The sequence below is a fragment of the Asterias amurensis genome, chromosome 19 (genome assembly GCF_032118995.1).
Source record: "Asterias amurensis chromosome 19, ASM3211899v1".
Classification (NCBI taxonomy): Eukaryota; Metazoa; Echinodermata; class Asteroidea; order Forcipulatida; family Asteriidae; genus Asterias; species Asterias amurensis.
This window is the reverse complement of record NC_092666.1, coordinates 2,736,398-2,751,798: the sequence shown is the minus strand read 5'-3', so window position 1 is coordinate 2,751,798 and position 15,401 is coordinate 2,736,398. Positions and strand designations below refer to the sequence as shown.

The 15,401-nt window shown below is 39.5% G+C and overlaps 1 protein-coding gene across 3 annotated transcripts in view; it reads right to left on the bottom strand.

Moving 5' to 3' along the window:
- The window catches only part of LOC139951493 (uncharacterized), a 53,325-nt gene extending 40,388 nt beyond the window's left edge, over positions 1–12,937 (bottom strand). The window contains exons 1-4 of one of the 3 annotated variants that reach the window (XM_071950408.1): positions 12,812–12,937; positions 12,004–12,375; positions 8,131–8,457; positions 7,078–7,404 (exon numbers count right to left, since the gene is read on the bottom strand). In XM_071950408.1, the coding sequence (XP_071806509.1) occupies positions 7,078–7,404; positions 8,131–8,457; positions 12,004–12,375; positions 12,812–12,896 (1,111 nt within the window). In that variant the 5' untranslated portion in view covers positions 12,897–12,937. Of the gene's footprint in view, positions 1–4,877; positions 5,259–7,077; positions 7,405–8,130; positions 8,458–10,445; positions 10,821–11,330; positions 11,592–12,003; positions 12,376–12,811 lie in introns of those variants that run through there. The other 2 variants (XM_071950411.1, XM_071950412.1) reach the window with 2 other exon arrangements.
- Positions 12,938–15,401: the final 2,464 nt, after the last annotated feature.

Below are 15,401 nucleotides of genomic sequence, written 5' to 3'. Positions count from 1 at the left end.
ATTTGAAAGAGAATAATGAAAGAGAAAACACCCATGATGCATTACTTTGTGTGCTTTCAGACGCATATAGGGTCATTCCGTGTCAATTCAACACGCTTTTGGACCTGACCCTCACGGATTTAAATGAAATTCGGTGTGCTGATTGGACTCCCTGAGAAATGCCCAAATCCCAAATTGTATGTAATTCGGATAATTATTTTGGGAGATACGGCTTAACGAACTTTTCACTAATTAGCATGACCTGCTACGTTTGGACAATCATATCTCCAAAAGTAAAACACCTACCAAGATAATATTTACATCATTTTGAAGCTCTTGACATGGCCCACATTTGATAACATAAAATCAAAAAATTTCCACGCACCACCAAAATAATACGCACAAATTTGACCTTTGACCTTGATTTGCGAAAATGAGTATTTTTCAAAATGCGTAAATTTTTTTTAAATGCAAGTTTAAGATGTAAGCAACAATATTCTGAAAAATTGTGATGGGCACTTTTACAGTTTTTTTTTAATGATTTTTTGAACATTGGCTATCAAGACCAAAACCATAAAAACGCATTGTACAACATACACAATGTACAGTGTACAGAGTATTGTGTGGGAGTGTGTACACGCACATTAAAAACCATGTTACCCTGGTAATAATATGGAGTTCAAAAGTCTATTTCATGACATGACTTAATAAACTAATTCATTTCATCCCCTTAATTTAATATAGGAGACACTGTGTATCCGACATACTGTATACATGTTATACAATGTACAGTGTACAGAGTATTCACATTTAGTGCTTTAAAAGCTTTATTTAGTGCTTTAAAAGTCAAGTCATGATCATAGAGAAAAATGTGTTGTGACCCATTTAAATCACACAGCAAGAAAAAAAAAGAAGCAGGCTTAAGGCAGGTATCATAAAGGTTTATACTGTAGCATCCAAGTCTTTATTTCACTCGAGCACACAGTTTATGCACTGGCTGTCACAAGAAGATATCTGAACTGTCGCCTGAGAAAATACTCTCAACAACTGAAAGTTTGATCAGTGATCCAGAAGTTCAGGGACCATCAATGTCATCTGCACATCAGAATGTTTTTGTGCAGCCAAATACCGACATTAACATTATCAATGAGGCTATGACAATTATTGGTGTATCTCCCATCATAAGTAATAAGAAAGCTCATGGAAGTTACATGGAAAACAAAGTTAAGAAAATAGAGACAACAATAAAGCAGAAACTTGAAACTGCTGCGGGAAAACAGTTCGGTGATGATGAAAGTGAGATGATTCATGTAACTCAGTTGAAACAAAAGTTTCATTCCTTGACAAAGAAAAGTGAAAAAGTTCATGTCTTGAGCGTCTTTCCAGTGAGTTGGAGTATCAGAGAATAGCAGATGAATTTGGAGCATCAAACTACATGCCAAGAAAATCAAAGAAACTGGTGAATTAGCAGGGAATGCTTTCCATTCCAAATCTTAAGGCTGGAAAATCTCTTTCATTAAAAATGGTGCAAACTGTGAGAGACTTTTACTTGTTCGAGTCCGTCAGCAGCCAAATGCCAGGGATGAAAGACTCTGTATCGGTTACTGTTGATGGTGAGAAGAAACATCTCCAGAAACATTTTGATCTTTGTATCTGAAAAAAGTGTTTGAACTTTTCAAGGAACATCCTCCTGAAAGTTTTGCTGAAAATTTGCTGAACTTGGGCTGAAGCAGTGCATCCTTGCCTTGTGGAATGCATTTAGTTTGTGTTTGTACTATACATCAAAATGTGAAACTCAAAATGTGAATGATTATCTTTAAATTTCTAATGTACATGTATCATGTACACATTACTACACATTACACTGTATATGTACATGTATGTACATGTACATGTACAATGCGTTTTTATAGTTTGGCCTTGATAGCCAATGTTCAAAAAATCATAACAAAAAAACTGTAAAAGTGCCCATCACAATTTTTCAGAATATTGTTGCTTACATTTTAAACTTGCATTAAAAAAAAAATTACGCATTTTGAAAAATACTCATTTTCGCAAATCAAGGTCAAAGGTCAAATTTTTGCTTATTTTTTCGGTGGTGCGTGGAAATCTTTTGATTTTATTTTATCAAATGTGGGCCATGTCAAGAGCTTCAAAATGATGTAAATACTATCTTGGTAGGTGTTTTACTTTTGAAGATATGATTGTCCAAACGTAGCAGGTCATGCTAATTAGTCAAAAGTTCGTTAAGCCGTATCTCCCAAAATAATGATCCGAATTACATACAATTTGGGATTTGGGCATTTCTCAGGGAGTCCAATCAGCACACCGAATTTCATTTAAATCCGTGAGGGTCAGGTCCAAAAGCGTGTTGAATTGACACGGAATGACCCTATAGTAAAAGACTTCAGCTGAAGTCTTTTATTATTTGAGTGAAAAAAATCCCCTTTTCTCAAAAACTACATTCCTTCAGAGGGAGCCGTTTCTCACAATGTTTTAAACTACCGACAGCTCTCCATTGCTTGTTACCAAGAAAAAGGTTTTATGCTAACAATTATTTTGAGTATCACCAATAGTGTCCAGTGCCTTTAAAAGTAATATTATAGCCCTCCTCATAACCGAGAAATGCACCAAACAAAATTATTAATTTACCGGCCTTTTCAGTGCGACAAAGCCCTACAAAGATGATTAAAAAGGTGCCTTAGATATTGTGACTCAAACTATACCAACTATATAAAGTGAGGTTTGTGGGAAAACAAAGTTAATTTTCTAGCTCTTTTTGAGTAGTTTCAAACAACCAGGAAAATTCGTATTATTCGCTCATAAATAATACCTACGTCTTAGCAGTATTCCAGCGATGACCAGAATTAGTCCTGGCATCTTCATGCGCTGCAAAACCACAATATTTATAAAGACCACACTGGGCAAGAGGGGCCCAATTGTAAATTTAGTTGAACATGTCAAATTAGTTGCACGAGATTTTACTCAATATAACTCTCATTTCCTGCTTAGAATGACTACAATAAATTGAAACTACTTTGAATGAGTTTATTCAAACCAGCGCAGTACACATACAATGAACAGGTTATTTCCACATCTGGTAACGTATTTTGCTGAACTTTTGGTACCATAGTCAGTCAAGTTTCAAGGTGAAATACAAACGGACGTACGCCTGGGGCTGATTTCCGCCAACAGCAAAACATATTTTTCGGTAGGCCCTACTCGGCGTTTTATTGCACCAACTATACCTTTAACGCCCTATGTTATAATGCTGTAAGTTTACGGCGTCATATAACACTCTAATTTACAGCTTTGTTCCCCATTAAAATTAATATATAAATATGTTTTTTATTTTTTATTTTTTATTTGACCATAATCAATTAAAAGTTCACAGATCTGTCATTTGTTCCAACTCACAAGTTTATGTGTAACCCACCTTTGCCATTTTTAAAAAACCGGGTCCAAACAAAGATTATTTTACAAACGATTTTATCATCTGGTCTGCTCGTAACCTATCTCTTCTAAATCTTGCAAGAACAAACGTGCAATGGGAAACTTTTCAACGCTAGGTGGCAGCAGATATACCAGGTACGCAATTAATACCCGGTACGCGCGCCGTATGCATTGAATGAGGTGCATGCTGGTCTAGCTAGCACTCAAGTTTGATCCCTAGCTAGACTGGCTATAGACCAGCATGTACCTCATTCAACAGTAAGCGCTTTGCGCAATGGGTATTTGCGAAAGGTCTATTGTCATTGTTTTAAGTTTTCAACTTGCGCTTATTAACGAGATAAATGGATTAACCTGGTAAGTCTGCTGCCACCTAGCGTTCGAAAAGTCCCACGTTAGTTTTCATGAAAAGACTAATACACAGTTGATGTTTGGGCGCATACCACAGTACATACGGATCTTTTCACAATTACACGGTATGTAGGCGTTTCCAATAGAGCCACGGTGCATGCTGGTCTACCTAGTGAGCAATCTGATTCCTAGCTAGACCATCATGCACCTCATTCAACAGTTAGCGCTTGCGCAATGTGTTTGCGGAAAGGTTTATGACCCTACCTCTGAATGTTTTAATTCCTTGATCTGCCAATAATTATGACCTATTAATTTTGTGTGTGTGTGTGAACGCTGCACAACGCGCAGCACAACGCGCAGCACACTCACATGCGCCTATGTCCGCCCTTTTAAGAGTCAACGTCGTACACATTCGTTGTTATGTTGTACCGTCCATTTCACCTTCACCTTTCACCTACATTCATTTCACACACAGTCGAATCCTTCAACTCAACATTAAATGCAAGTACATGCACTGTTATGTACATATTATACAGCATATTGACACTACATCCATGAGCAAGTTCGAGTGCGCACATTAGTCCACCAGTGGTCGACCACAGACTAGCAACGCACATGCGCAGTGACGTACCCACCCGAACGACTCGTTTGGTAGTCTAGTCAACCTTCCACCTCTTTTCGCTAAAGTGTCACTGGTTCCCTTCTGCGCTTAAGACATGTTAGAATGTAACATGCTGTAGGGACCAGTGAAGAAACCATGGGCTCGAGGTGGTTCCAAATGTCGACCACAGTAGTCAACCAATGGTCGACCAGCCTGGGTTCGAGTCAGTGGTCAACCTTAAGTTGACCATTGTGCACACTCGAACTTGCTTCATGGAGACGACCGAAATTAAGCTGTGTTTTGATTGGTCCGAGGTGATTTTGTCAGCTGCACTGACATCACCCCGGACCAATCAAAATACAGATATGTAAAGGAACGTCACTGCACGTTTATCCAGGACATCATTGCATTCAATCAAATCACTGGTTCTGAAAAGCAAGTTCATGTCTTTATCCTTGCGGATAAAGACAGGGGGGCCAGTCTAATGTTTACTTACTATAGACAATCAAGTCAGTCGAGGCCATTTCATCCACAGTTGCCCCTCCTCCTATTGGTCTCACTGTTACTCTGCACCAATACCGCCCTCTATCGTTGCTAAACTCCACATTAAAAATGTCAACAGTACTGATGGAATTCTCATTGTCTCTGGATACCAGGTATTGTGTTGGATCATCATAACCATTGTAATAAGAAGGAGATGTTGCCGCCCGATAGAAATCAGCGATCTTGAGGGTAGATGGGCCCGTAAAACTATCCCCTTTGAACCATTCCAGATCGAATAGTTCATATGTATTGTTCAGAATAGTGTAGGAGCATGACAGTGTAGTGGGATTTCCTTCATAACTTGCTTCAGACTCCAGAGTCATTGTGAGTGTTTGACCATTGCAAACTGAACAAAACAAAAGACACATAATTAACATGGGATTGTCATGTCACTGCTCGTTTATCCAATGAAATAACTATTGTATCCAATGAGTTCACTGGTTTTGAAAAGCAAGAACCTGTTTTTATCCTTAGGGGCCCAGTGTTCAATAACAGATTTAGTTACGATCTAGTTGATATAAGATGTAACAGTCATGTGATGGGGAGGATGATTCGAAAGAGGGCTCTGTCAGAAGTTTTTTTCCCCCATGGTTCGCCATATAGGGGTGGGGAGTGGGGGGGGGGACACACATAATCTCCTGCTACAACGACCTCAAACCGCCTATTGAGCAAACATGCACATCCCGTCATACCAGCCATAGCATTATTTGCAACATTACCCTGCGAGGTAAGCTCCCACTGGTAGAATTCAGCCCTATCACACGACAGCAAAATCAACAGGGGTCCATCGCTTAATATCGTGGTTGTAAAATGTATCAATATTTGACAAGGTCAAGGAACCTTGGGCATAACAAAAGTTGTCGTCCTTTCACACGATGTACAATGTGTTAACTTTTACAACCATGCTGCAATTTAGAAGGGGACCCTTACCCAATTGCTCTAGTATGAAAGGGGTTTAAGTGCTTTTTATTTTGAAATGTGAACAACTCATGGGAAAGTACAAAAGGTAAAATCTCCTAAACTTTCTTTTCAAGATTCGGGAAAGAAATACAATTCCTAAATACAACAATCTACCCAAAGAAGAAATACTGTTTTTGTGTACAAAAAGTTATGCACTTTAAAAATACTATTCACAGTCACACACGAACTTACCTTTTATCAGTATTCCAACGATGAACAGTAATAGTCCTGACATTTTCATGCAAAGAACCGTAATGAACGTAGAACATACTACTGGGCAACTGTTGTCCTTTTTGGTCAGCTTAGTTCAACTTTGTTGGAACACGAGAACATACTCAAATTAGCGTTCATTTCCTGCTTAGAGTGACGAATTGAAAGTAAAATAGAGCCATATTCAAATTCGCAGCGTCGTATACATACTATGAGCAGGTTATTTCCGCATCTGGTAATATATTTTACTGTTGTTTTGGTACAATAGTCAGTCAAGTTTCAAGGTGAAATACAAACGGACGTGCGCCGGTTGCTAATTTCCGCCAGCAGTAAAACACCCTTATTTCGGTAGGCCCTACGACGGGCGTTTCATGCCATATTACGGCGTTTTAACGCGACAAACAGCAGGACTATATACATTTTACAGAAAGATAGGTAATTGAAGTTATGCAATCTGTAGAACCTTTGGGTTTACAAGGTGCTAATAAGGCTCATTCAGCAGCTACAACCATGAAACCGGGCGAACCCCCTTCTCTTTTCGATAACTGCACTGGGCTATTTTATGTGCGTTACACAACACACGGAACCAACGGCTTAACGCCCCATCCGAAGGACGAAGCAATGGTTAACTGCCTTGCTTTAAGTGTCCTAGTTTAATGTAAAAGTAACGTGTATTTTTTAATGTTTGTTGAGTGATTTTTATTCACAATTTAGGCCTGTATGAATTTTTATTTTGGAACCTTTTGATCATCGCTTATTTCCAGCTTTCCCCGGGACCCCGCACCATGATACGCTATGGCGATCGTGCTTTTTCCGTCATAGCTCCAACACTTTTGAACAAGCTACCAACCCACATTAAATAAGCTCCTTCACTGGACTCTTTTAAAACACTACTTAAAACCAAAACATATTTTTTTGTCGATCATGTAAGCATGGTGTAAGGCAAGGTCGAAGGTTTAAATTAATGTTTAAGTTATACTCACCAATAACAATCAATGTAGTAGATATTGAAGGGAATTGACCCACTGACTCCACAGTGTTTGCCTTACACTTGACGGTGTTTCTATGGTTGACCCTCTGTGGAGTGAATGTCCAGTGACTTTCTGTGTCCACCAGTCCATTGCCTACTCCAGGGGTTGTTGTGGTGGGTGTTTGCTCTACGTCATCAAGATACCACTTGATGGTTGCAGCTGGTTTGGTACCATCAACCCTGCAGGTGAAAGTGTGTGCAGTTTGTTCAATGACGTCTACTTGATCTCCAAGAGGTCCGCTGGAATCGAAAAGCGACATCGATGAAGCCTTCGGGGGCACTACAAAAGAAAAGATAAAGGAAAGAAGGTTGGAATTCAGTTTGTACAGTACAATATAGTGGCTTCTTATATGCGCACAACCGTCACTCAGTGACGAACAAGGCTCTATAACACAGCACCGAATTCAAACTCCGGTGTTTCTGATCAGTAGCGTGTGGGTTCGAGTCCCAGTCGGCACTTGTGTCCTAGAACAACATACATAGCCATTGCTTCGTCCTTCGGATGGGACGTAAAGCCGTTGGTCCCGTGGGATGTGTAACGCTCGTAAAAGATCCCAGTGCACTTATTGGAAAGAGTATAGGGGTTAGCCCCGGAGTTTTCTGGTTTGATCGACAGAATACTGCGCTACAGCACCCTGTAAACCATTACGTAGTGCTTTATAGACGATGTGACCTCTGACGTCACTCGAAAACCATAACATGATTCGCGCGCATACCGCCGGGCAAAACCTTTGTGTTTTGGCAGCCAGCTAGAAAGTGTATGCAGTCTTACCATGACTACGCGTCTTTTTGCCCGGCGAAGCATGACGAATGCAGTGTTTTGTCAACAGAGGGCGGTTTGAATGTAAACTTAGGTCACATCGTCATAGAAACAAGTTTCATACTTCAAATTGTAGCTCCACATACCTTGCAGGAAAAAATACTGGGCTTTTTGATACACCCCTTGGGTCGTGATATAAAGCGCTATGTAAGAACCAATTATTATTATTATATGATTAATAATTACCTTTGACATCAATCAATACAGTTGTAGAAACTCCATCATGTCCTTCCTTGTTTGATGCTTGGCATTGTAACATCTCTCCATCGTGTCTTGCTTCAGCTGTTATTGTGGTGCTACTTATGCTGGTTGTTAACCCATCACTACCAATGACGTCATTGTTACTGTCTGCTGTAAGACTCCGACCTCCAACAGTCCAAGTAAAGGTAGCTCCAGGATTAATGTCTGATACCAAACATCCGTACAAACGTAACTCTCCTTCGACAAGGTATGATGTACCATCACCAGGATAGGGTCCAGTCTCATCAGATATTGTGATGCTCCTCGGGAGAACTACAGAACAAAATATTATTGTTGTCAACATTTCATTCATATGATTCGAACTGCCTCCTGTTATCGGACAATCTCGGTGGTCTAGTTGGTAAGACTCCGTTCTAAAATTGAAAGGGTTGAAAGTTCGAATCTCACCGAGTTATGTGCCTGTGATTTTTTTTTCCACGGAACTCGGGAAAGTACTGAATAGGCTTATACAGTGCTGACACACATCGGTGTATATGGGTAAAAACCAAAATTAATGATCTGTATCCCCAATGCAATATTAACATCTATGATATGAAAGTTGGTGATACTTTCGAAGCCTAATCATCCTTACTCGTAGTCTTCGACCCTATTTGTTGTAATAGTCGCCGGTAGGGGGCGCTACATATGTTGAAGACACTGCACACACTTGGTAACTACTCAACATTAAAGTTAGCATAAAATCTTATTTGGTAACGAGCAACGGAGAGTTTTTGATGGTACACAACATTGTGAGAAACGAGTTACGTAGTTTTGTTGAGAAATAGTTAATTTCTCACTCAAATATTTATTTGAATCCAAGAAGACTTCATCAGGGCAAAATTTCAAGGCTCTGTTTACCGTAAGCAAAGAATCGGCGCTTATACGGAAGCGCGGAATTCCATGCTTACGTCAAGCGTATTTCTTGGGTTAGCGGGTAATTTCGATTTATGCGCTTGCGCACTTCACGTTATTAGGCATTCTACGCTTACACCTAGCGCAGATATTCGGCGCTTGCACGTAAGCGGAGAATGGTGATCGTAAGCGATTCGGCGATAAGAATTCGGCGATAAGCAAAGCCATGTAATTGAGCCCAGGCATGAAGCCTTTCTCAGGCATCTGAAAGGGCTACACCAACCATATGTTTGGATACACCATGTGAGAATGTGGAAGTGTCGTTGCCGAGCAGTTATGAGCACTGAACTCAAACCCTGGTGTTTCTGATCAGCAGAGTGTGGGTTCGAATCCCCAGCCATGACACTTGTGTCCTTAAGCAAGACACTTAACCATTTCTTCGTCCTTCCGTTGGGACGTAAAGCCGCTGGTCCCTTGTGTTGTGTAACGCATGGAAAAGAACCAAGTGCACTTTTCGAAAAGGGAAGGGGTTCGCCCCGCTGTTCCCGGGTGGCTGCTGTATGCGCCGTAGCACCCTGTAAACCCTTATAAGGTGCTAAATATTGGGTCTCTCAGAATTCATCACTTCATAATAACCTATCTTTCTGAACGTGTGTATACTCAGCGCCTTCAGTACCTTGTCGGTAGATACATGCGCTATATATATAAGACTTCGATATATTATTTTATATTATGATACTGGTCTTTGACAATATTACCATGATATTCACCATTGTCATGACTGCAGTCATAATCTAATCGCATATAAAACATTGCATGACAATTGTTACTTCTAAGAAGTGAACAAAATAGCGAACAAGTTCAAACTAATCTTTTGAACAATGCAAACAATTCCAGTGGATTTTATTCTACATTTTCTATGTTCTATTTTTAACGGTAATAACAACTGAGAATGCGGACAAAAAAACAAAACCCAGCGAAGTTTAGAAAAAAGGGATGTTTAAATCTTAGGTCAAAACTTCGTTTGAGGAATGGTTAATAATAAATGTTACACGTGTTAAATAACAAATTATCCATTTTCAAAGAATTAGGAACATACAGCACAGTACAGAAAAATGTGTTATTATCCCTCTTTTGTTTATACTTTTTTTTTGCAAAATCTCCTATTGGTTTTGTACACGTTTTTCAACTGTGGACCTTACCCTAACAGTGGATTCTATTGTCCTTTTTTTTTTATAGGTCCCCGGTTTGAATGTGTTCCCGGTTTGAATGTGTAATGTGTTGCGTGAAAAAAATACTTATAGGCCTACTCACCCAATCTCACAAAAGACACCATTATGCTAGCACTCTACAACACTCACACAACCAACACATCCGAACTCAAAGTACGCTCAAATACCTAAACATACCTGTCACAATCACTTCAATTGAATCACTGATTTCTGTAACTGAACGTGAAGTATACACTTGAATATTACACCAGAAGAGTCCAGAGTCATCCTGAAACCTCACAGCAGCAATAGCCAATAATGCTATTCGGTTAATTTTATCTCTAGAGGCTGTGTACTCCGATGAGTTGAAGTTATTGTAGTAGATTGGCTGATCGACATCATTTACAAAATCAGCAATTCTGAAACTGTCCCCCACACTTTCCCCTCTTCTCCATTCTAGGTTATATAATAAGTAATTATTGTCCACTGTGTATGAGCAGGAAAGTGTTGTTGGACTGCCATTGTCAGCGGTCACGTCCGGAGAAACTGTCACTGTCCCTTGGCCACAAGACTCTGTAGAAAAGAAGAAGAAAATACATTGAGGTATTATGTTATGTACTCGAACAAGTGTATAATACACGAACAAGTGTATACACGAACAAGTGTAGATTCGTAGATAATGTACGGGCCGAACGCAGTACTTTATATCCACGAATGTACACTTTAGATGAGGTGCCTGTTAAGTTAAAGATAGTATACGAGAAATACTACATTCGTGGATAAAGTTCGACCCGAAAGCGAGTACATTGTAGGAACGAATCTACACTTTAGAGTTTAGACACTGACTTTAAACTATTTTTTTTGACGTCACTTTATTGACGAAAGTGTTGATTATTTTACGAATCTCCAATTAATTAACAAACTAAAGTGATAAGTTCAACTTGAAAATGACTTTCTTTACAATTTGAAAGAAACGTAGTGCGAAACACAGCTGATACATTTACTTTTGCTCGTGAAAAGGGAATGATCGTTTTTGTTATACCAATTCTTCTGCATTTAAAATGTTCACTAAAAGTAAATTACCTTTAAACAGTATTCCAACGATGAACAGTAGTAGTCCTGACATCTTCATGTACTGCAAAACCGTATTGAATGTATAGACTCATGTGACGAGTGGGGTCCCAATATTGTCAGCTTGTTATTATTTTGTTGAACATGTCAAATGCTGGAACACGAGAACTTACTCGATATAACGTTCATTTCCTGCTTAGAATTACTTTGGATTGAAACTACTCTGAATGAATTTGTTCAAATTCGCAGCGCAGTATTTCCATACAATGAACATGTTATTTCCGCATCTGGCAACATACTTTGCTGAACTTTTGGTACAATAGTCAGTCAAGTTTCAAGGTGAACTACAGACGCACCAGTCAACGTACAATGTACATGCAAGGTGTATTTGGTTGTGTTGATCACAATCAATTAATAGTTCAAAGGTCAGTCAGCTGTTAAGAGCCATTCACAAAACTTATGTTGCTAAACTCGCTGTTTTCACTTTACAAACTGAGGACGAGCAGAGATGATTTTGAAAACGAAGTCTGGTCTCGTAACCTATTTCTGTATCTCAACATATTATGCACAAAACAACAAACCTGTGAACATTTTGACTCAATTGGTCGTCGAAGTTGCGAGAAAATAATATAAGAAGAAAAACACAAAATTATGAACAAAATGGTTAAAATCACAAGTTTCTTACCTATCACCTTCACTTCAATTGATTCCCTATCGTCATAGCCATCAGCCAGAATAACGCGACACCAGAATAGTCCCGTGTCGTTGTAGAAATCAACAGATGCAATAACTAAAGTGGTTACCCCATTAGCTACATCTCTTGCTGCTATGTAATCCAGTGGGCTGTAGTTGTTGTGATATTTTGGAATATCACCTTCTTCACGGAACTCAGCTACATTTAATACATCACGAATTGTTTCTCCCATTGACCACAATAATGAAAACAATCGATAACCATAGCTGGCATCTGTGGTGTAACTGCAGGTAAGAGTGGCTGAGCTACCGCTGTCTACATTCAAAGTTGGAGATACTGTTATCATCACTTGACCACTTGACACTGTGGAATTAAATGTGGACATTACAAAATATTTGTGTTGCTTACAAAACAGCCGCCGGCAGTGTAAGCACTTTATGTAATCCACCATAGGCATAAAACTTACAAACTTGTACAAGACGGAGATCGATCATCCAGGGTCACGAGAAAAGAGTGAAACCGATTTTGGGACATCGAAAAAAGAAAAGAAAAACACAAACAAAACGCTCACTGAGGGGGTGGGGTGGGGGTGTTGGTCAGGAGCGTTGAACCCACTCGGATGGCGTTTTAGCACTGTATAATAATGCTCAATAACAATAACCCTTACTAACGATATTAGGAACCATCGAAGACAAAACGACGATTATTATAATAAATACAAAATTATTCCCAAAGAAGGAATTCACTTGATTATGTACAAAACTGCGTTTCAAATACCCGCTTAAATAACATAACTCACATTTTAACAGTATTCCAACGGTGAACAGTAATAGTCCTGACATGTTCATGCGATACAAAACCACAGTGTCAATAGTGTAGACCATACTATAGGGCGAGTGCGGTCCCAATTTTCACCTTAGTGAAACTTATGTCAAACTAATCAAACAGTGTTTTCTTCTGGTTATGACGATTTGAAAACACATGCATGTGCCCAAAATTCTTTTATTGAGTCAATACCACAGTCCAATGTACATGCAAGGGAGGTTACTTCCGTGTTTTGGGGACAAGTTTGCCGTTCTTTTGTTATAACAGCAGTCAAGTTTCAAGGTGAAATACATCCCCGGACGAGTACATGTATATAGGCTCTACTCTATCAATGTAAAAGAGTGAAAAAATCATTCGGTTTGTCCGCCACTCACTCTTGCAAAGAGCCATATGGCGGACAACTCTTTTTAGAGTGAAAGACGGGTACGTTCAACTCGACAGGAGTGAAGTTCGTTCCAATTTCACTCGAAAAAGTGACTCAGATTGATTTTCATAGTTTTCGAGAAAGAAGTAATTTTCCACGAATTTGATTTCGAGACCTCAGATTTAGAACTTGAGGTCTCAAAAGCAACCATCTAAACGCACACACCTTTGTGTGACAAGGGTGTTTTTTTCTTTCATTCATATCTCGCAAGTTCGATGACCGATTGAGCTCAAATTTTCACAGGTTCATTATTTTATGCATATGTTGAGATACACCAACTGTGGAGGCTAGTCTTTGACAATTACCAATAGTGTCCACGGCCTTTAACGTAGTTTTAAAGAAATAGGGAATTTATCTATGGGTGCGTTCGAGCTTCCCCGGGTCGACCCCGATCTGCCCCCGGGGGCTCACCTGGGTCAGCCCCAAGTGCCCTGCGTGTGGGACGGGTCACTTGGGGCTGGCCCGAGGTGCATGACGTCACCACGAAAGGGCGAGGGATCGTTCGATTAGCTCCTGCCAGGAGCTCACCCGAATGGGAACCGCAGGGCCGACCCGGGGAAGCTAATCGAACGCACCAATTTTAACTTATTAATTCCCATTATCGTGTGAGAGGTCACCTAGACTTGATTCAAGTCCCATTCTCGTGTGAGATGTCCCTATGCATATCACTCCAACTTACTATAAAACAACGTAGCATACACAGTACAGTGCGCGCTCGCCGTCAAAATGTGGTCCTGAGAATGCGGAACAGGTTGGGGAATGATGCAGAGCATCACAAAGCAGTAGTTTCATGGGGTGGCACGGGATTGTGACTTGAGTCAAGTCTAGAGGTCACCAGGCTCATCGTGCCAACTAGCAAACAAGCCATACAGCAGTGCGCCCTCGCCGTCAAAATGCTAGAATTAAGTTTCCGACACGATCCACGGGATTGGTACTTGAGTCAAGTTTAATACTTTGCACGCTCCGGTTTTATAATAAAACAAAAACTATACACAACGGTTAGGCTACTGGAAGCAAAACATTTCAAAATCTACCCCAACCCATTAGCAGCCGTAATTGACTGTAAACATAATTGCACCTACGAGATTAATGTTTATTATGCAAATGTTCGCCTTGTGTGTAATAAACGTAATTTCATCCTTGCATGCTCAATATTAACAACACTACACTCTAAAAACAGTGTTTACGTGTTCAACACATTTCTTAGCATAAGTTTAACCCACTCTGTTCACATGTTTAACCTTTACCATGTTATTCTTGTGTGTCTTTGAATCATACAAACCATCTAAGCAGGTGTCAACATGTTTATAATTTAAACATAATTTAAAAAGTGGGTACAGTAATGTGTTTAACTCTAAACACTGTTTTTACAGTGTATGGGTGCGTAAGTCCGTTAGTGTGGTTAACAGCAGTACAAAGTTTTAAACGATTAATGTTTTCTTAGCCATTTCAAATTTATATTCGTCCCCCCTCTTGTCCCCCATTCCCAGATTGAAGTAAAATAAAGTCCTCCTTTAGTTTTTGTTATTTATTCAAAATTGTTGAAAAAAGGCAAAGTATTGCATGTGTTTCAAATGTCCAGAACAAATGGTAAGCATATCTTTATGTTCCAGTAACACTTTACGCTTTTCGGATAAATATAACACGTTTTAATTTTCGACCCATACCTTTTAAACAAACCTCCTGGTTTATTTTGTTGGACTCTCTTTTCATTTTTGTGTCTCCTAATCTTTCGTTCGGAACTCGTAAACCTACCTAGTCAGACACTGCGTGTTTAAATTAAAATATCTTCGTTTGAGCTAAGAAATACTTGGCACCCACCACAGCCAGAAAATATCCTTAATAAAACCACAGGAACAGTCCTATACACATTACATACAGTGCACATTCCTACATCTGTTTGGCCCAAGAATGTAACAGTTTTATGCAAATCTCTTTGTTATGCAAATGAGATGTTTCCGAATTCACGCGCTGTGGTTTTACCTATGTACATTATAGGTATACTGTAACATGAGACGTCTAGACAAATGGCGGCGCTACACTACTGAGTCGTCAATGTTGTCTTCTAACAAATAGAAAAGTTGCAAAAGTAAGATTTTGGGCTCGTTAGCAGCAGTGTGAATGACTCAAGTTTGTGTGA